General features: G+C 42.9%; 1 protein-coding gene across 1 annotated transcript in view; it reads right to left on the reverse strand.

The window, feature by feature from the left end:
* Nucleotides 1–20,610, reverse strand: part of CAST (calpastatin) — a 54,003-nt gene extending 33,393 nt beyond the window's left edge. Inside the window, exons 1-3 of the mRNA XM_064736310.1 lie at nt 20,388–20,610; nt 15,443–15,508; nt 7,711–7,782 (exon numbers count right to left, since the gene is read on the reverse strand). Coding sequence (XP_064592380.1) covers nt 7,711–7,782; nt 15,443–15,508; nt 20,388–20,423 — 174 coding nt within the window. The 5' untranslated portion in view covers nt 20,424–20,610. The remainder of the gene's footprint in view (nt 1–7,710; nt 7,783–15,442; nt 15,509–20,387) is intronic.
* Between the last annotated feature and the right edge of the window lie 1,656 nt (nt 20,611–22,266).

Genomic DNA, 22,266 nt, shown 5'->3' on the forward strand with positions numbered 1-22,266 from the left:
TAACCAGGGGTGGTGGTGTGTCACTGGGCTTTGTTTTTACATAATTTTAGAAAATTTCAACATTGTTTTATTATTCCCACTTAAAAAGAGGCAGATTGGGGCACTTCTTGCTTCATCACTGGCTTCAACTTAAAATCACTTCAGAAGGGCCTTCAGCAAGCTCTGGAGCAATAACTGCATTATGGTTCAGTTAAAAAATATGAAATCTCCACTTTGTTGAGGTTTTATCCTGCCTCACAGGGATCTTCCCTCCTGGGGATCAAAAATGTTCATTTTCTAGGTGGTTCCAGCACTTTGTGCTGAGCATGGCATAAAGGCAGGCACAGACCTGACTTGTTCCATAAAACCAGCAGGGTTTCTGAGCCTTAAGGAGCTCCCAAAGAGTGCTGAAAGCTGCCACCCTCCTGTCTCCATGCCAGCTTCTCCCTTTGGCAGAAGAGACCCTGGACAAAGCCCCAAAGTTTTAATGAGCACAGGCATCCTCCTCTCAGGGAACCAAAGGGCAGAAATGGTGACAGGGGAGAGGCTGGAGAGCAGCTCAGTGATAAAAAAGCTCCTTTGCTTTCTGGAGATAGAGGTTTCCTCTCTACCCTCACTCCCAGTCCTCCAAGGGGCACCAGGGCAGCACAGCCTTGCCCAGAATTCAAACTGGGAGTGTCCCCCTAATGTGCAAAGCTCTACAAGCAGAGCCGTGAGGAAAACCCGGTCACAGAGCTCATTTCTGCAACTCCAAGATCACAAACAGAATTTTCTGCAAGCTCTACATACCCCACGTATCTAACCACTCAAAGGAAACAAAAAAACCCCAAAACCCAAAAAAACCCAAAGCCTCAAACCAAAAAAGCACTCAAGAAAGCACTGTTATATAAAAGACTGAGTGTAACAAATGTCACTCTAGAAAAGAAAATGTCTAACACAGAAATGCAAAAGTAGCTATTCTAAATTGTATTATATAATTCTAAAAAAAAAGACAACATTGAGGAAATTAGTTACCAAAAAAAAAAAAAAAAAAAGAAAAAAAAAATCAAGAACTCAAAAGAGGTGTCTGCAATTTTTAAAAATTCTGGGCTATTTCATGCACTACTTTAACTATCTCCAAAAGAGAAACAACATTACCAGCAATAATCAAACAGTAGCATTACTTAAGTAGTGCCTACCTCTCTATTTTTCACTATTCCAGAAACAATACCATTCATTGAAAAGTATTTTTTAGTATATTTTAGTATACTTTCAGTATACTTTAGATACCCTAAAACATATCTAAAACATATATTTTAAAGTGCAATAAACGACTGATACCTGAGCACAGTTCAAACAAGAAGTTGCTCTTGCAGATCACCACACCCTAACTATGCAATACTCTGCACAGGCTTATAGGCTCTGCATTAGTATGCCAAAAAAAAAAAAAATCACACCGGTCTTGGAAGCCAGAACAGCGTGGGCTGTGAGCAAGGAAAAAACCCCAACCCCGCCCCAAAACAGAAATGTAAATACAGAAAAACTTAGACACCGCTTTCAAAGCTTGCTCTTCCTTGTCCCTCTCTTCCCCAAACCGCCGCGTCATGTGGCGAATGAAAAGGCTGTTTCCAGCATATTCAAGTAAATAAATTCAAAAGCTCACTAACTACACGCTGCTCTGGAATGCCTCAAACCTGCTGACAGGGGAGGCACGGCCAGAAAGCCTCGAGCTGGCAGCTGGTGTTATCTCAGCCCGCAGAATTCCCAGAAGAGGGGGAGAAAGGGCAGAAAACAACCAAAAAAAAAAAAAAAAAAGAAAAAAAAGAGAAAAAGAAAACTGCAACAGGAACAGAACAAACCTCATGCAGGAGAGTGAAGGAGCAGGAACAGCTGACTCACTCGGTGGACGTGTGGCTCCTGTTGTGCTGCATGCAGGGACACAGGCTGCTCCTCGCTGGGGCTGTGGCTTCCGGGAGCTGCCGGCCAAGCCAAGCCCTTGGCAAGGCCCAGGGCTGAGCTGAGCCACACAATCCCCACCCAGCAGCACAGGGAGGGCACCCAGACCTGCAGGTTTGGGCTCCCACACTGAGCAGAGCAAAGCCAACCTCTCCTGACCAGGGTGCCCCAGCAGGGACAGCTGGCACTGAGCTGGCACCACGCAGCAAAAGCACAGGTGAGGCTGAATTCAGCATCCAAAATGCAGAATTTGCCTCCCACCTTTTGGTTTTTGAGGAACCTGCTCATTTCCCCTCTGCCCCATTACAAGTTTCTAAATTTGGACTGATTACCCAGGCTCTCTGAGTACATGGATGCTACTAATTGAAAGTAATTGAGATGGGTTTGGCCACTTAAGGCCTAAACCTGACTGAGTAGGGTTATTTTTAAGCATAACAAACCCAAATGATCTCTATTAGCTTAGAAATTAGCAAATACTTCTTGAAATACTAATAGTGATCTGCTCTTGAGTTTCTTTCTGCCATATAATCAAATTTTCAATACCTTTGGTATTATGGGAGAGGTTTTTTTTTTGTTTTTTTTTTTTAAAGAAAAAGCCCTGTGCCACTAACAAAACCTTCAGCCACTTTTTCATTATAGCCTCTGTATTGCCCTTTATCTTGAGCAAATAATAAGAAATAAGTCAGCCCTGGAAGGGAATTAGAAAGGGACAAACATCTGCAGACTGATGAAGAAAATATCCCACTTCTGAGTGAAGCAGAGAATTTTTTCTTTGTGAAAGGGTTTGTGCTATTTTGACCACTGCACAGCTCTACAAGTTGCAAATCCTGTATCATTACACAAAGCCAGGCACCTTTTGTACTCCAGCAGCTTCCAATTTTTAATGTTTAGGCCTATTTTTAGCGTGCCTCTGCCACCAAGAGAGCCAGTACTGTTCTCCACACTGGCACAGCCCTCCTGATTTTCACGTGCTGCCAACAGCTCTGAGGGCAACTCCCAGGAAGAGCCCCATGATTTGCCACAGCCCTGCTGCAGAACACCTATAAATTGTGATTCTGTGTCACGACACACACCCACCCCAGAGAGAACATGGAAACTAACTCCTCAGGCAGCCTGAATTGTTATTTTTCTGGATAATCTCAGATTTTAGAGGTAGCCTTTCCAGCCTTCACAATAAGACTAGGAATGTAAGAATAAATTTATGTATTTCTGTGGACATTCCCAAACAATCCTGTGACTTCAGATGCCTCCTGCTCAAAAATTTCTTCCTTTAAAATGAGGTGCATCTGCAAAGCTCACAAAATAAAAATTTGTTGGTAGTTAATAAGGTGTGTAGCAGAAAAAAAACACTGACAGTAGGGGTCACTTTTGATGATAAACTGGATAAATTTGCCTGCTGCAAAAATAGTAGGGATTTCACTCAAAGATACTTATCAACTTCTCTTCTTTTTTCTTGTTTTCTTGTTTGTTGCATGAGAAAGCAAAAAGAATTCCCCTTTAAAACAATGTTAATTTGGGTGCCAGCTAAAAGTAATTAACCTTAAATTTCTTAAATCATTAAGGTCAAGAAGCCACCTCTGAAAATTGGAAATAACAATAATTATTACTGCATTTCCACCACTGTTGTTGAGTTCTCCCAGCACTGCTTCCATAGGCCATGGAAGTAACACAGATTCTCACTTCTCCAAGCTATAGCAGCCAGACAGAAAAGGAAATAATTACTCATTAGGAGCAATGCAAAAAAATCTGCTACATAAAAAGCAGCAAAACTCCATCTGTTATCAGCAGAAATACCATGTAAGAACACAAAGATCCAGGAAGGGTGGCTGGATCCAGCTGTGTTCAAGTATTAGTTCCTTCTATTAATAGACACGATTGAACACTGAGGTGGAAATTGGCTTTCCTGGTGGCTGTGGAACTGGCAAAATCCTCATTAAAGGTTGTGAAAGGGAACACAGCAGTGCTGGCAGGAGAGGGAGGAGGTGAGTTCAGTTTTTCCTCCCCACTGCTGCGTGCCAGTGCTGTCAGCCATGACCTGGTTTGTGCACCTTGGCAGCCAGGGTGAGCACGGAAGAGGCTGCTCTTAGGCAACCCAGTGAACATTCCTGATGATGACAGCCTTTCCTGAGCCTCCCTTGCCACTCCATTTACCTGCCAAGCCAGGAGCTCACTGAAAACCCACCCTGGTGCAAACCAGCAGTGGAACAGCGCTCCCCCATCAAAGAGGAAAGAAAGGTTTCTCACAGAAACAAAGGAGTCAGAACACCTGCCTCAGTGCAGCCTCTCTTAGTTGTCCACTTGGGATTGAGTCACACAAAACCTGGGCATGTCCAGGTTGCTGACTGAGCCTCTGAGTGGCCTTGGTGCAGGGGAGGAGGCAGGAGGGGCAGCACTTCTTGCACCACAGGGACACTTGGGCAGACAATTAACACCCCTGCGAGAGCACAGGGAGCAGAGGCAGTGACTAAACACTGCCTGCAATTCCAGGAACTCCAGAGTGACACAACAGAGAGCAAAGCCACGGAGAACTGCATTCCTGATGGACAGTGTATGAAAACAAAGCCAGGCAGCCGAGTGCCCTCCCTTGGACAATCACACACAGTGACAATCCTTCCCCACACACGAGCTCCTGCACCTGAAAGCCAGAAACCCCAGAAGAAACAACCTGTGAAAAATGCATGTATTTTATGATTGGCTTTTCGCAAATATTAAAATGAATATTATACGTGTTGTGTTAGAAAGCAATGCTGTATTGGTTTTTTAAGTACTGTGTTAAATATAGTTTTAGGTTATAAAAATAGTTAAAATAGAAACTATGCTATGTAAGATGCTTCGTTTAAAAGAAAGGACTTGCAGCGAGATAGCAGCCACAGGACACCTAGATCTTTCAGAGAAAAAGAATTTATTGCCTTCTTATCACAAGAAACAAACTTCTTCCCACCTTGGAGGCGCTGTTAGGATTAGAGGGAAGAAGATGGCACTGACCAGAGAGAATCCTGTGTTTGAATGGAATTTATGCATCATGTATGAGGTGTATGAATATGCAACGGGCTATTGCTCTTAAGGGTTAATCCTTTGTTAACGTGGGTCCTTTTTCAGGCTCGTGATGCCCAGAAAAAGGCATCCGGACGTCCGTAACTCTTTGTTTTTTATTGTCTCATATTGTCTTAATTCAATTTGTCCAAATTGTTATTACTCTAATTGTGTTACTGTTTTTTTAACCATTTTATTACTATTAAACTTTTAAAAAATTTAAAAATGAGTGATTTGTGTTTTTCACACAAGCCATCAGCTATTATGACTTTCCAGCTGAACGAAAAATTACTCAGGTCTGTTGTGCAGGCAGCAAACCCCCTCTTGGCTCTTCAGTTTAATTTCACCATAAGGTAAGAATTGATTAAAAAAATAAAAAGCATGAGCTTGAGCAACTCAACAATCCCACCTCCCTTGCCTCTGGTAAGGATTTAGAACTTTATCTGGGATAAGTAATGACAAGTAAATACTACTGACCAGCAGAATTATTAAAGCTACATCAGGGGGAAATAAATAATACAAGAAACAGCAGCCACAAACTGTCCAAAAACTGGTGGAGTATTTCTAACTGCACTAAAAGATTCAATCTGGTTTCACAGGAAAGCAGAAAGTGCTGTCTTGACTTTTCAAGAAATACTTCCCTTCCTGTAAAATTCCTGTTTTAAAAAAACCCCCCAAAACCCTGCAAAATTATTGTTTTCAATAGATATTTTTAGAGACAAAATTAAATGCAGAAAAGAAAACAGCCAGACAAATGGCTTGAAAAAAGGTACAGGTGGCACAAACTACAGTAAATCTCTGAGTTTTGCTCTATTTTAAGTAACACTAGAGGATCACAGGAGATTGTTGAGAGTAAGAGTTACAATTAACAGAAGATTTAGCCTAAGTGAAAAAAAGTGGAAATGGCTGAACTGAAAAGGGTGAACTTGAATTAGCTGCTGATTAAAAGTCAATATTAGATAGTATGAGGTGAGCATTTTCATAGTACATAATCTTTACAGTAAGTATGATGGAATGTCACAGAAAATGAAGAGTACTGCTAAAATACACAATCTATGTTGCCAAAACCTAATACATAGCAATTCCTGGCAATTCCATTGCATTATTTTCATGACTCTACCTTCCAGTTCCTAGGCTTAATAGCATGTATGAATTGTGCCTTCCACACTTAAAACTACTTTCTATTTATCATAGAAAGAACATATACTGAAAAAAGAAATAAAAATTAAATGTGTTAGTCAGCAAATTAGATGTAAGCATCCCTGGGACCATGCAGCTGGTGACATCCAGGTTGAGTAGGAGGGGTAAACCTTGGCAAAGTGCAAGGAATAGAAAGAAAAAAAAAATGTAAAATGTTGGGCTGTCTTTAGTAATAAATGGGAACATTGAAAGAAAGGGAAAACAGAATTTATGTATTTGTCTCCTCCTCCTTATCCTTTGTTCTCACTGAGTATAAAGGAAAAATAAATTACTTAGGAAGCATGCAGATATCTTTAGGTGTATTATGTTACAAAAGCACTGATTGAGAATGTAAAAAAATCCCATTCAGAAGCAGAAACACTTCCTGCTGCTAGGATCCTTCCAACAACAGGCTCCCTCCAGACATGGAACACTGTGGTGGATTCCCTCTCAGCCAGCTCCACATCTTGGGTGTGAACTGAGGAGCTGGAAAGCCCCTGGCTCACACATGGGAGTGAAGGTGGGTTGAGAAATATGTCAAAAGGTGCTTCTCAAACATAGAATTTCAAGGTAATTAAAGCAGAGAACACAGTACCAGAAGTAAAAAAAGACATTAATATTGTCTGCACTGCTGACCGGCACCCAGCTCACTCTTGAATGCTGCCACCAAAATGGGCCCAGTCTGAGTTGTCCCTGGACTGCAGCTGGAGTTAAACTTTACCCCAAACTTCACTAAATTCCATCAAAAAATGTTTATGTACCTCAATAAAACACACTGCTGCTTCTCTTTTAAGTGATTTGCATCCCCTGTGACAATTATGCACACAACAGTGGCTACCAGGTGCAGCACCAGCAAGAGCGTTTTCAAACCCCTCCTTCAACACCCTGCAAGACCTGAGCACCCTGCTTGCCCTCAGAGAATATCACCTGCCCTCCTTGGCCATTCAGCTTTAAAATGCTGCTTGAATGGTCAGCTGGACTGCTCTGGGGGCAACGAAAGCAAAGACAAGCTGTCAGTTCTTCAAACTCACCAAGTTGAGAACAGAACCCCCCAAAAAATATGAACACCTCAAAGTGAAAAAAGAAACACAGCACCCCCAAAAGTCAAATAATGAAGGTGCCCACTGGCATCAACAGGGCCGGGATTCTTTTAAATAACTGGGAGACTAACAAAGAACATGTGAAAGGGGAGAATTGTTACCATTTATTTCCTCACCATGTCAACATTGGCATTCTGCTGCCTTGTGCTCCCTTTTCCTTTCAGGCAGGTTACAATTTCTAGCAAGTCATGAGGAGCACCCCTGTGGTGCTGAATGTGGGCAAACAAATAATTTTCCATCCCAATGCAGGATGGAAAATAGAGAGAAAAAAGAGATGGAATCACACCACATTCTCTTCACTGGTAAAAACATATAATAAAAATATAATATAAAAATATAAAAATATAAACTATATAATATATTAATTTTTATATAAATATTAAAATTTTATTTATTGTATATATATATATAAAATATATATAAAAATATTAAAAAAATATAATAAAAACTAAGAAAGTATCATTTCCTTAAGTATACACATTACCTTAGCAGAAGCAGCTGCTCCACTTGTCTCTGTCTTGGGCGGCTGGCTGACATTAGCACTTGCTTGTTTCTTCTAGAAAAAAAAAAAAATCACATAATAAAGGTCAGAAATGTTGATGAAGGAAAGGCCAAGTAAAACTGCAAAGCAAACAAAAAAAAAAAACCCAAATGAAATCAAAGTATTAAAAAAAGAAAAAGCACACTTAAAAATGTCCCCCAGAACATTTTTGCAAGGCGAGTCATAAAATGAATTCTCCTACGTAACTTTAATTCACACAGGCACATTTCAGAGCTCAGAAATGTGCACACCCAGAACAGCCTGAGTTTTCCAGCAGTGTTTTATGGACAACACATAAATCTGTGCCATTTCCTGTGGCACGGCGACTCCATTTTAAGCTAACAGTTAAAGCAACAGTATCTATACAAAAAGAATCATGAAAACAAGACGGGCAAAGCTGTTGCTGCTCAGACAGAATGTGAATGACCACCTAGGGCATAACATCCTCAGGCAGGGAAGTAAAGATACAAAGTTAATGGCAAAATTATGGGTTTTTTTCTAAGAAGCACGAGATTCACAATGCAATTAAAGATTTCACATTTCAACAAGCAGGGCAGGCTGCAGAAGGACCAGAGATTCAACAAAGTCAGAAGCACCAGTTCTCAATGGATGGGACACAAGAACTGTAACGATCTGGGAGATCCAGAGACCTCTGCCATTCAGGTAATTCCACCTGAAATTCCTCCTCTTCCTGGGTTTTTTTGAAAAACAAAAAGCTTGAGCAAAGATGCACATTCAGCAGTCACCTCCAGGGACGAGGCAGAGGGACATATACACAAGACTAACAAAATATGACCCAAATGAAAGCAATGAAAGCAAAGACAAGCTGCCAGTTCTTCAAAATCACCAAGTATCCACCCAGTAAACAGAACCCAAAAAATACGAACACAAAATACGACCTCAAATCTGGTACCAACTGAAACTAAGAGGGATCTTACATCCAAGATCACACTGGAAATAAAATGGCATCCCAGTAAGACTCCACAGGATGCTGCAACGCCCTGTTTTTTGCAGGCTAACACTGTTTTTTGCCTGTTGAAAGGATGTTAGGAGTGCTCCAGCCCAGGACTTTCCTGCTCAGCCACTGAGCTCCAGTGGTGCTGCCCATTACAGACTGGCCCAGGCTGAGGGATGTGGTTAAAGGAAAAATCAGCAGCAAGGCCCAGAGACACCCTAAAAACACCCCAGAGACACCTCAGAGCCTCACCACAGCTCCCTGCATCATGAGTCTGTCAGGTTTGTCTCCATATTTTCTCCACACAAGCCTAAGGGAGCAGACAGTCTCCTTGCACATATTCTGCAGCTCTGGTTAAAATGAGCATTTTTAACTCCCTAAGGAAGGGAGCAGTGCTCCAGCTGAGGTGGTAATGATCCTGCATTCAGGCGATGGAAGTGTGATACATTTCTAATTTTGTAGAGCCAGTCCTGAGATGCAGAACACCTTTGGCTTTGTCTCTGACACAGTGCACTGAATGCTCTGTAATGAGCATTACCCACAAATCCTTCAGCTTTTAATTAAGTTGTCCAAGTGACTCAAAATCTGAAGTGCTTGCCTCCCCTTTTTAAAGAGAAAAATTTAAAAAAACAAGAAGTCACCATAAAACAATAATAAAAAAAAAGAGCAATACTCAGAAGCAATCAGAATTGTGGGCACACCTTCAGCACCACAGATCTTGACTGCCACCTCATGCTCATGGTTCACAGTGTTCAAATTTTACCTTCAAGACTATGTCTGACAGAACTGTGATGCTCTGAAAATACCACAGAATCACAGAATTCCACAAATCCATAAAGTACTCTTTTAGAGAAGGAATTTTTTATGACACCTTACCAACACACTCAAAAATTTCAGACACTAGGATAGCTTTCCCCACCTCCCAGCAAGTCTGAGCTACCAAAAAAGTCCCCAAAACCAAACCAAACTAACAATTAGAAAAAACAAAACAAAACCAAACAAATAAACATACAAAAAGCCAAACAACCCCCAAAATTAAAACCAAAAAGAACCCCCGAAACCAAAAAACCCAAACCAAATAAACAGACCAAAAACCAGAAACAAAAAATCCCAGCTCCCAAATCCCCACCAAAAAAAAAAAAACCAAACAAGAAAAACCCCCAATGTTCCCCTAAAAAACAATAAAAACAACCAAAGAAAAGCCTCCTCCAAAATCAGAACCAACTAACAGAGTGAAATAAATCCTTGCTCAGAGTATGAAGTTGCGTTAATGAACAAAACAGAATAAAGAAAAAATGTTAATGCCAATAATTATTTGGTGGTAAACCATACAGCAATAAAATATAGAGAAGAAAAGATAACAAACAAATTCTCCTCTGCAACAGAGAAAGACTCCTTGGAGATGAGCCATGTGGAAGTTGAAGCCACCATATCAAATGAGCATCACCCAGTGAATACTGACCACAGCAGATGGAGTAATATATATTTTAGTTCCCAGAGTCATCTTGCAACAGCAACTTCTTTGGTATCCAGGTATCCCTTCTTACATTTGTAAAAGCAGGAGTACTGGCCACATCATTCAATGTTTATCACTCAATGTTTATCATTCAATTCAGGTTTATCCTTCTTTCCCCCTGATTAAAATAAGGATGTTTGGGTGTTTCCCAAGATGTTCCCTCCATGCAAACCAGCTCAGATATCCTTTATTGACAAACACATCAGAGCTGTTCTCATCTTCTCTCCCTCCAAGAACTGGAAGAGTGTTTTTCTTCTGTGACATTCTCAGACACAAACAAGTGAGGAATTGCCTTGCAGCTGTGCCCACACCTTGCTTCCCAACCTGACATCAACAGAGACAATGAATTATCAAAGCACAGCTTCTTTATGGAATGAAATTAATGGGTTATGGACCTGTAAAGTTTTGTGTGTGAAGGAATAAAAGCTGTGGCACGGAGGTACTCAGAATTTTCTCTTCACTTTGGAAGCAGTGGCTTCCAAAAGGCAGAGCACTGTTTCAGAGTGGAATATTAATTCTGCAGGTTTAATAAGGGGGAGATGAAACGTACATTTTTTTGCTAAATGGATTTGCAAAGGAAGACATGTGTTAGGACTGGTGTCCAGAAAAGTGGACTTAGTGCTCATTTTGGATGACAACATTCAAGTGTTCATTGTAAGACTGCAGTAAGAATGCTTACAGTACACTTGTCTTGAGGGGAAAAAAAAACCCACAAGAGGGAAGGATGTGCAATCTCTGTTCTGCAAACGCTTTTGACAACCATCAGCAGCATTTCAGCCTCCCCCTATCAATCTTTCATTCAAGAACAGCTTGAGGAGCAATCACCCTCTATTCCTTCTGAAGGCAGACACTCACATTGCAACAGCTCACAGCAAGTGCCAGAGTTTAACTGAAATAATGTTATTTTTCAACTACCTTTGGCATTTCAGCCAAAAGAAGCACCAAAACAGAAAAGGGAGAGAGATAAAGAAGCTGCTGCTGTACTTCCCAGAACCATCCTACACCTTTACTGAGGATGGATTAAGGCCACAATCCCCTCTGCCAGTGCCAAGGCGCTGTGAGGCACAAAGGGGAAGGAACACAAACAAACAATGCAGATATAAATAAATAATTTGGTACCAAAGTAAAAAGAAACCTCACAAACAGTGCAGAGAAAACCTACCCATGCTCTTCCACAACTCAGACCAGCAGTGGGCACCCCAACGAGATTTTCACTAGTCATGATGCCTTTACTCAGCCTTCACGCTTTTTCTGGATAAGGGATCCTAAGTGGAAAGCCTCAGGATTAAAAAGCACCCCAGACACACTGATTTCAGAGCAAAGAATCAATTCCAGAAGGATGGAGATGCTTTAGCACCAATCATCACTGTCATCCTTTCAAAGTAAAGAATATATTTCCTGATAAGTAAAGAACAATGAGCTGAAGAAGCAGCACAGGTCCTGCCTACATTCCTGTGAAGAACAACTTGAAATGCCAGGACATGTTAGAGAGGGTCCTGTTTCACACCACACCTGGTGAATTATGGCCTCACTCTAAGCTGGAGCTTCCAATTTCTATAATATATGACTCTCTCTTCCTTTTCCCTATCACATTTTTTCATCCAGACAGCAGCCATGCACAGGCTGGGCTTTTGCTCAGACACAGAATCTCTCCCTGGCATTTCCCTCTGTGGCAGTAAAAACAGAACAGATCTTTTTCCACATTATTAACACAGATCAACACAGAGCAGGGGGATTTCAGAGCACAGCCACACACAGTGTGAGCACTTGTTCTGCTCTATTTTCATGAATTTCATGTGACTGTGCAGCAGAACACCCTGTGCCCCAAGGGCAGCCCTGTGACAGGCAGCACTGACTACAAGGTTAGGACAGCAGGACCATGTGCCTCATCACAGTGCAAGAACTGCCTTCCTAATTTTGATAAGTTTTATCACTCCTCTGTCTCTAGCAGTGGTCAGCAGCAGATAGGAAAGACAACAAAACCCGTTATGTTAAAACAGTTCAGGTCTATGCTGATGTTTCTTCTAAACACTCTTCCAGACTCAATCTGTGGGCCAGGGATTTCTTAGTTCAGTGTATATAGTGTTTTATAAACCATCCTGGGTTTTTCCTCAGTGATTTTGAGCCATCTGCCCTTGAAAGAATTTATATTTTAGCATCCAAGAGCTTCCAGAGCACTTGGGCCCCAAAGGCCTCAAAAGTGGAAATGATCTGAAATTGGTAGAAAGGCACACACACAGATAAGCTGAAGACAATGCCCAGATGGGAAATAAAATAAAACCACACCAGCTGTCCCTCACACGCTGACAAACTGCTAAAAGCCTGGGCACACCAGGAAGCAAGGGGAAGAAAGGAAATTTACTGTTCCATACCCTTTGCAATGGCATGCTGCAAACGCATGGCTCAGATCCACAATATCCCATCACAGTGGGAGAGCAGAGGGACAGATCTGGGAAACCTGCAGCACACCACTCCCTTCTGCTGCAACAAAATGCCACAGCTTCACCTGCATGAGCAACCAGCAATTGCAACTGCCACCAATTCTCTTCTGTTAATACCTCCCTGTTATTATCGGTGCTTTTATTTGAAGGGATGGGACTACAGTTGGGCTAAGAACGATTTATTGCCCAGATAAACATCAGTCTCAAAGGCTGAGAGATTTTAAAGAGCAAGCAATTGGCCATAGCTCAAAGTAGTCACAAGTTCTTTGTTACAAGACCATATATAACTTTCAAATCCAATGGAAACTTGCTACAAAGTTTATTTTGCTTTTTAACCTATCCCTTTTACTTACTTCTGTTGCAACGAGTGTACTTTTATCCAATGAGCTACTATCACACCTACACATGTTTCTATTATAACTTAGTTTACATTATAACTCTTCTATTATAACTTAGTATACTCTTCTTATTACAGCTTAACTTCTTATATAATTATAATTTAACTTCTTATTATAACTTAGTTTATATTATAAATTCTTCTATTATAACTTAGTTTAAACTTACAAAGTTTATTTTGCATTTTTAACCTATCGATTTTACTTACTTCTGTTGCAATGAGTATATTTTTATCCAATGGGCCACTATCACACCTACACACGTTTCTATTTTAACTTCTAAACTCCTAGCTTACCCTATACAATTACATTACTACGCTATAAACCCTTCTTATCAATACAGTTTCTTACTTACGTAAGGCCTACTCGCAACTATAGAAATCTAAATTTATACTTTTCCTGCTTAATGTCTGTGTACTTTATCTTTACATCAATCTAAGTTTCTTCTTAGAAACTTAGATCAAATCCTGTAGTGTCTGTGGAAGTTTCTGTTTTTTCATTTTCCCCCACACATAACATCCACAAGGAATGAAAACATTTCAGTAAAGCTGAAATGAGATTCTCAGCTGTTTGGGGTTTTTTTTGAGATTTTCAGCAAGTGCTTGTCCCTAGAAGGTGAACTCAATAAATGTAAGGTTCTAACAACCAAGACATCAAGATTTTAAGGCAGATTCCTATGACTTGAGTCTTTATCCTGGAGCAATGCCTAATGCAACACAGCACATATACTTTTATTGACACTACACTGATGAAGAACTGTCTTTATTTCTTTTCAATTACATACTGTACAAGTTTCTATCTACAGCAAACCTGCTGTGCTTTCCTCAGTCTACTTTTAAGTCTCCCTTGTCTTTAAGAAAAAAGGATTAAGAAGCCTCTTCTACACCCTAACAGTACTGATGCAGAGTCCCTCTTGATGCTGTGGCTAACTGGCATCTCCCACTCAAAGCAGTGTCAGGCCCTTCCTAAATTTGCTTTTCAAAGCTCCACCCTCCTTCTCTCATCCCCTCAAGACCACATACCCAAAGAATCTGAGAGACAAGAGCTGTTTATTGTTATTTTTTGTTAAACAACAACAATACTAATTCTACTGTTTTCCTTTCAGTATGGATACAAGCTCCTCAAAGACATCAGTATTTTCATGTAATTTCTCTAATGCCAAACCTTTTCTAGCAGACAGGTGAACAAACTCAATATTCTAGACAACACTGCCCAAAGCTCTCTACAGACACATTATAAATTTCTGCCTCCAAAATTGAAGACTATAGGAATTACCTCTGACTTTTAAATAAAAAATAACATTGCAGACTCTTGGGAAAGCTGTTGAAAGATTCTGAGTTGTTTCCTCAACTGCTTAACAAATCAGAGTGTTTTGGAGGTAGGTGTGAGTCACAGGAGAGTCAATGCCCCTCAATGGGTCTCTGGAAGAGGTTTTTGATCTATTTCCAATTTAAGGACTTAAAAGTGGAAATAGATCAAAAACCATGCAGAGTGCATAGAACAAATGAAACACATGAAGAAATTCACAAAAGTAAACATATATGCAGTATTCTAAGGACTCAAAAAGCAGAAGTATCCGGACAATAAATTTTAGCAAGAGTCTTGTTTTTGCTGGAAACAGATCTTCTCAATAAGAGATCAGAAACATTAACCCCAGAACTCTGAACCACAGGCCTCAACTCCCACCCTTCCCACAAAAAAATGTCAGCACTGCTCTAATAGGAAGAACAACGTGCAGTCAAAGAATATGGCACTAAACCAAGATTGTATAAATGCACAATGGCATTTATGAAAAAAAACCCACAAGCTGTCTGGAAAGAAAAGGTGGAACATATTCTCAGGCTGGAGAAGTTTTCCTTGCTTTCTGGACAGGAAAGAAAAGCAATTGCTTGAATCATCTACTTCAGAGGACTGTAACAAAAGCATTCACTGACCCTGATTTGCAGTGCAGTCAAACAGGCTCAGGCAAAGTTATTTCCCACACAGCTTCTGCTGAGGATGGATGAACCATCAGGTGGAAAGCATCAGGGAGCACTCCCTCCACCTGTGCTGCTGGGCAGCTGAAGTACCAGGGCCATCAGATGTGTCCCACACTGTCCCAGCACTGCACAGCAGGCACCTCACTGAGGTAACTTCCATGGATACCAAGAATTAGGTAAAACATGAACAAAGCAAAAAAAAAAAAAAAATCATTTCCAGTAGGCTGCTGAGCAACACAAACAAAACTAAACATTCCTGGGATGAATAATGACTGTCTGGAGTCACCAGTTTATTGTCCAAAAACTACTTTGCTATCAAAAGGCAAAAATCAGTGCAGGAGGAAATTCATTGCCAACTTTTCTTAATATATCCAAACACTTGTATTTACCTCTTCCACCTCTGCTTTTTTCTCTCCTGCCTTGGAAGAAGCTTCATTTGCCTTCTTGTCACCATGCTGTGAACAGAGAAAATAGATGAGTAGTTATTTAGACCTTAAGTCTTATCTTCCACACAAAGAAATTCTCAAACTTTTTATTTAGTGCAAGGATGATTCCTTTCAGCAACCACAAAATGACAGCAGGGCACACTTAAAGTTTTTCTTCTCACTAACAGAGGGGATTTCTAAAGGGCCTGCTGGATAACTTCAAGAGAAATCAGTCATAAGGCCATGACACTTAGGGCTGTACATGACTGTTCTTGTGAAAAGTTCTGGAATATATTCAGCTTATCTCTCATCCCTCACCAGCTAAACACTCTCCAGTGCTTGTTTTGGAAATGTCAGAACCACGGGCTGCAAAGAGCTCTCAGAGGGACCAACATGATGTGTGCAACCCACTCCAACATCTGAATTCCCCTCAGACACACTGAAATGTTTGTTATGCCCAGCCCTCCCCGCCTGAAAGAAAGCTGTCACCATGATTGCTGTAATTCTGGTGCTGACACAGGGAAAAAAAATAAATGCTCCAACAGTTCAGGCACAGGTGCACGTTAGGAAATACAGTTCTTCCAGGATCCCTGAACCTCCTGCATCTTTTCTCTGCTCTTCCTTTCACTTAACCTCATGCACAACCCTAGCAGTTTCCCGTGTGCAGCAATGCAAAGAAAATCACATTTTGCTCACTGGTACCCAGCATGTTGGAACTGTCTGCATCTCTGAAAAGTGGTGAATGTGGTCCCTCAAAACATCTTTTTTCAAAAATAATAAAAGCAAAATGCATAAATTAATATAAAAGGCAACATAATAGAGCTACCCTCTAGTATCTCAGGTGGTGCAACTTCCCACAGCAACTGAGACATCTGGGAGGGAGGATTCACGTCTGGTTTGTTTCGTTAAGTAAAGACAGGAGATGATTCAAGACCCATTTATTCCCTTCTGTTTTCGGAACTGAGCAGCAGGAGGTAGAGCCTGCTAATCCACTAAGTAATGAGTTCCTGCAGATTTTTCTTTACATGGCTATAGGGAGAAAGCAATGATCCATGTATCACTGCACTATCTTCAACAGAAATCAGTTCCAGCACATCAGCAGGAGGAAAAAAAGTACTACAGCAGGCTGAAAAAAAGTGCTACAGCAACAAAAATTTCAGTAATTGTTTTGGACAACCTCTAACAATTCAAGTTTTTAAAACGAGTTTGGTTATGACTAAGACACTCAATGAGTTTTAAAATTGGAAGTGCTCTAGTCATGTTCCAAATGTGCCTCTTCAGAAGAAAAACAAGCCCCATTGGTTGTCTGTTCAGGTAAGAGATTAATTGATTCACTGCTCCATAATAGCACTTCCAGTAGAGACACAATTTACCCAGCTATCTGTGCATTTTACTGCTACAATAAAAGCACATTGCACACATATCGGTAAGAGCAGTGCCAGTGAGTCTCCTGTTGCTCACAGAACAGGAATTTCAGAACCAGCACTTGCCATAAGGCTCAGGAGCTAAAGGAGAACTCTGCTGATCAGGCTCTCTTCTTGCATGTGTACCCTCAGCATCAAAATGCTCCAAAAATCAAGTATTATCCTCAATCCAGCTATTAAATAATAATAATTATTATAATAATCCAGCTATTATTTATCTGTGCAGCTTCAGTGCCCAGAGAGGACACAGAACATACCAGGACAAGGACCACAACTTTGCTACCCTTAAACTCAAGCCAGAGAGACACCAAAAGCATGACATCTTCCCTCCAGAAGGCAATGCCAAACAGCATCTAAAATAAAGAGACTTTGACTCAGAGGCCAAATATGTTCATTCCAACTTAGGGAACAAAGCACATATGGTCAGACCAAAGTAGTTTTGTTGGTTTTTTTCCCCAGTAAGTTGAGTAATGCACTGTGTACACATAGAGCCTTGATAATTCATTCCCTGGCCTCAGACCATAAAACAGCCTGTGAAAGTTCTGCCTTGCAGGAAAATCTGTCCTGTCCCGAAGAGGTAACCTGGGAAAGCACAGCTTCACAGTACACCTGAGGAAATCATGCTGGTTCCCTGAACAGTGGATGCACAAGGTATGATGAGGGACCCCATTTCAATAATGCCCTTCAACAGCTCTTTTCTTATCTGGATTTTCCAGCTTTGAACCCTCCGCTAAAAAATTAAATATACAAAAATAAATAAAATAAAAACAAAAACAAAACAAGCAAAAAAACCCCCAAAACCCAACAAAACAAACAAAAACAAACAACACAAAAATTAAAAAAACTAGCAAACCAAAAAACCACCAAACAAACACAAAATCCCCCAAAAACAAACAACAAAAAACAACAACAACAAAAGAAACAGGCAGTAAATCAATCTGCTTAGTCAGAAGGCTAAGCTCAGGTTTTGTGGGACAGTGCACATCCACTGCTCATTCATATTCACAACTGATGACGACAAGCTGACTTTTTCTTTGGGCACTCTTTCCTTTTCCTGCTCATCTTCCCTTACAGTGCCAAAGATTCAGATTCATAACCAAGGCAGTGGATCAGAGCAGCTCCAGCTCCCTCACATCAACAGTGGGCGTACAGCTGACGTGACAATTTTAGCTTAACTCATGAGCTAACAATTCCTTGTAGCTTTTAAGCTCAAAATATTTTCCAACCTTACTAACTAAAAAAAAAACAAAAACAAAACCACACAATCCTACCCATAATCACATGTTCACAAAAATACATAAGTGCCATGAGCAAGAAGGTTTACCCTGAGATCTTCATCCTGTTCTAAAGTGCACAAAAATGTCACCACACTATTAAGACACACCTTTAAACTTCTGACTCAAACAGCACTCATAAACTAGAGAGCAACTGGTGAAATAGCACAGAGAAAATTACTAACAACTGAATAGACACCTATGTGCACAAAAAAACAACCCTCACTAAAGGCTTTGCTTGCAAGAAATTCCCTCCAAACCTCAGGAGATTCAGAAGGCATTAACAAGCCTGTGGTGTAAGGCCACTGCACAGCATCTGGGAGGACATGCAGCAACTGGGTAAGAAGTGAAGTCTTGCAAGATTCTCAGCAAAAGTCAATCAACTCAGCATTACAGACATTTGAGGAGATGGGAATCTGACTTTCGCTCTCAGATGGAATTGGGAGGAAGGCAGAGATCTTTGGCACTGCTTGGAAAACTGTCAGATGCAAGGAGTTGCCAGGGGAGTTACAATCCAGCCAAGTGAAGAATGGAAAGGTGAAATCCAGACTCTCATTGCATCCAACCCCAACTTTGGGGTAAAACCTTAATCTCCTTTGTGTCTGTCCCTCTCAGCCTCCTCTCCTGCCTCTCCTACCTCCCCATGCCCGGGAGAGGACTCCAGTCCCAAGGGCCAACAACCACAGCCAGGGGTTCCCAAAGGAGCAGCTGTGGGAGCAGTTTTCTTACCTGATCACACACGGCCATATCTTGGTACCTTTTCTTCCCCTGGATGCAATGACACAGAGCTAAGGATGCAATGACAGAGCTAAGGAGGCCCTTTAAATACATTCCATAGCTTTGTGCAGTAATTCTCAAACTTTTCCCTTTGTGACTTTGTGCCACCTCCACCAGTTTACTCATTTGGGTGAAGATTTAGATGTTTGAGTAGAGCAGTAGTAATTATCCAAGTCAGTCTGACACTTATTATCTCTAACTAGAAAAAAATAAGTTTTTCATGCAGCAAACAAGTGTGTGGTATCAAGATCACACTGTGCTTTCTGTCACGATTTTTACTTACTCCTTCAGAACATCTGCAAGTGAACACATCCACTGAAGCTTGCAGTGATTTGACCTGACACAGTGACTGATACCTGAAAACACTTATCCAAGCTGCACGGAGCAATTTAAAAGTACAGTTATCACTTCAAGAGGTTTCATCTTCCTGATCACATATTTAGGAAGTGCATTAAAGTGATATTTTCTCTGAAACCAACATTTCACAACACATGCTTTCTGTAAAACTTTAACAGAAAGCAAACTTTTTTTTCTTTTCACCATTCCACACAGAGGCCAGCTGCTTCCTCCTATGTGTATTGTAACATGTCATAAAAGTTTCTTAAGGGCTTTTAAAAATCTTTTAAAGCAGTCGCGGGCTCGTCAAAGTGATGAGCAGGGACTCAAGTCCACCCAAGCCACACGGAGCCGTCAGAGGGCTGCGGTTTGCTCGGGGAGGGTCAGGCAAGCGACGGCTCCTCCCGGCCACCCACCTGCCATGCAGAACGCGCTCCTGGGAAAAGGCGCAGCGCAGTTCTTCCCAAAACAGCAACATTCCCACACCAAAATCCCGTCTCACTCTTTCTAGCGCGCTTTCATCACCCCGCGAGCCTGCGTTACTCAGGCGACGACCACAGCGCCAAAACCCCCAGTTTTCTGTGTCGCTTTCTGACAGCGGATGGGATGCGGGTGCGCAGCGCGCTGACTCGAACCACTTTTTTTTTTTTTTTTTTACATTATTTTTAAAGGCGCTGTCTCGCCTCCCTTCTCACCACAACCCCTTTCCTTTCTCCCTTCTCCATCCCCATCGCTGGGGACCGTCGGGAGCATCGGAGCATCCCGCCCGCCCCATCCCGCGGGGCTCCCGGCTCCCCACACGGGTGGTCCCAACTCCCCACCTGGATGATCCCGGCTCCCCACCGGGGTTTTCCCCGCCCTCACTCACCATGGCGTACCACCAGCGGGCGAAAGCCATGGCGCTGCTGCTGCTGCTGCTGCTGCTGCTGCCCGCCCTGCCCGGCACTGCCCGGCCCGACCCGGCCCGGGACGCGCCCAGGGCGGTGCCGGCGCGGAGCCGCTCCCCCGCCGGGCCCGCGGGGCACCGGGGGCAGCCGGAGCGGCATCGCCGCCCTCCTCCTGAGCAGAGCCCTCCCCGCACCCCCGAGCCCGCCTTACCGCCGCGGGCAGCGGCTGCCAGCCCGTCCCGGACATGCCGATCCCGGGCAGGAGCGGCTCCCGGTGTCCCGCAGCTCCACGGGCGGCTGAGGCGGCCGCGGGTCCCTCCCCTTCCTGCCGGGGCCGAGCCGGGACGGGGGAACCAGGGGGGCCGCCGTGGCGAGACTGGGATTTCTTTAAGACAGCGCTGTTTTGGGGGGCGGGCGGGAGGAGCGCGCAGATTTTCTTCTCCTCGCGAAAGTGATTCCCCTTGGGGAAGCGTTTGGGTGTCGACAGCCGAAGCTAGGCGGCTCCAGGCTCCATGGTAGACCCCAGCGAGGGTTTTGTCCTTCCCCCGAGATGGAGCTTGGGGGCTCCTCCGACACACGGCTCCTCCACCGGCTCCTCTGCCAGCTTGCCTCCAAATTGGGCGCCCTGTTCCTATGAGAGCCTCCTTCCCCAGCCTTGGCATCCTGGCTCCTGCACCATCTTCTGGCTCCTGTGCCAGCTCCCCAGAGCTGTGCCACCCAAGCAAGCTTCATCAACTCCTTCCCACCACACAAACAAACACGGCTGGTTTGGAAATTGGCCGTGCATCCTGTGGCTTGGTGTGGTGCTCGCCCTAACACCCAGGGGATTTGTTGAAGGCCGGGTTATAAAATGGAAAACACAGGTGTTGTGTGCAGAAATGGGCACAGCTTGGCCAGATTGTCTTGCCAGGTTCTGTGCAGTAGGAAGAGGTCAGAATTTGGGGTGTTTTGTGCCAGGGAACCCCAGGCTCAGGCTGGGTGGGTGGAACAGTCTTGGGGTCTCTAGCTGGTCACTGTCACACCATGACAGTGTTAGAAAAAAAGTTAGAAAGTCCTTTTTCTCAGCTTGGCGGTCAAAGAAGAGTCAGAGCTCTTAATTTCTCAGTCTCAAGGTTGTTTATTGTATCTTATTTATAAAATTTTTTCTCCTGTCTTGCCGAGGTCCACTCAGCAGGACAGTCCAAGGCACTCTGCCTGCCCTCAGGGCAGTGTTATCTTTTTATACTAAAAACTACATGTACAATATTTACAATTATTTTCCAATACCTATCACCTATGTTAGACAGTGAGCTTCCACTCTAAACCAACCCAAAAGCGCCAACACCACAGCAGAAGATGGAGGCCAAGAAGAAGGAGAAAGGCTGGTCATGCCCAGATTCCTTCATCTTGCTCCCCTGAACCCCCATTCTAAAAACCCCAAAAAATCTATTTTTCACTCAGTGATAAATTCACTATCATTCTACTTAAACTTTCGTGGCTTGTAATTCTTCATACAAGGTTGGTAATTTTTTTTTTTCCAAGGGCTAAATCAAAGGCACAGGGGTCTTGGGCTCTGTGCCAAGGTCTCTGAGCCCCCCAGAGAGAGGCTTGAGTCTTCCAGGGAATTTCCTGGATTCCCACAGAACAGCTGTTGGAGGAATTGCACTACTCTGGAGGGGTAACAGCAGCAGCTCCTGAGCACATCCTTGGGTCAGGAGGCCCTGCCTGAAGAAGAAAGAAGGAAAAAGTGTCCCAGTCTTCAGGGAATGCTCCTCAGCTGCTTCCTTGGGGAGCAGGCAGTAGGTTAATCTGCGTGGTTGGACGCCTGTAAACCCAATTAGTGCCCACGCCCTCGGCTGTCAGACAAGTGGGTGAGGCCTCCCCTCGAGGTCTTGGGAGAGGACTTTGTTCTGCAGAGAGAGGGGGAATGTTCAGAGGGATCTGCCTGAAGCCACCCCTGCTTTTCCTTCCTGATCTCAGCCTGGGACACTCAGCCAGAGGAGGTGGAGGGGCTGGTGTGTGCAGGTTTACCTGGGGTCACTCTGACAGGTCCAACAGATTGTGCTGCATTCCTGCAGCTGGCTGCAGGCAGCAGACCCTCCCTGCTGGCT

This window comes from Zonotrichia leucophrys, chromosome Z, assembly GCF_028769735.1.
Source record: "Zonotrichia leucophrys gambelii isolate GWCS_2022_RI chromosome Z, RI_Zleu_2.0, whole genome shotgun sequence".
Lineage (NCBI taxonomy): Eukaryota > Metazoa > Chordata > Aves > Passeriformes > Passerellidae > Zonotrichia > Zonotrichia leucophrys.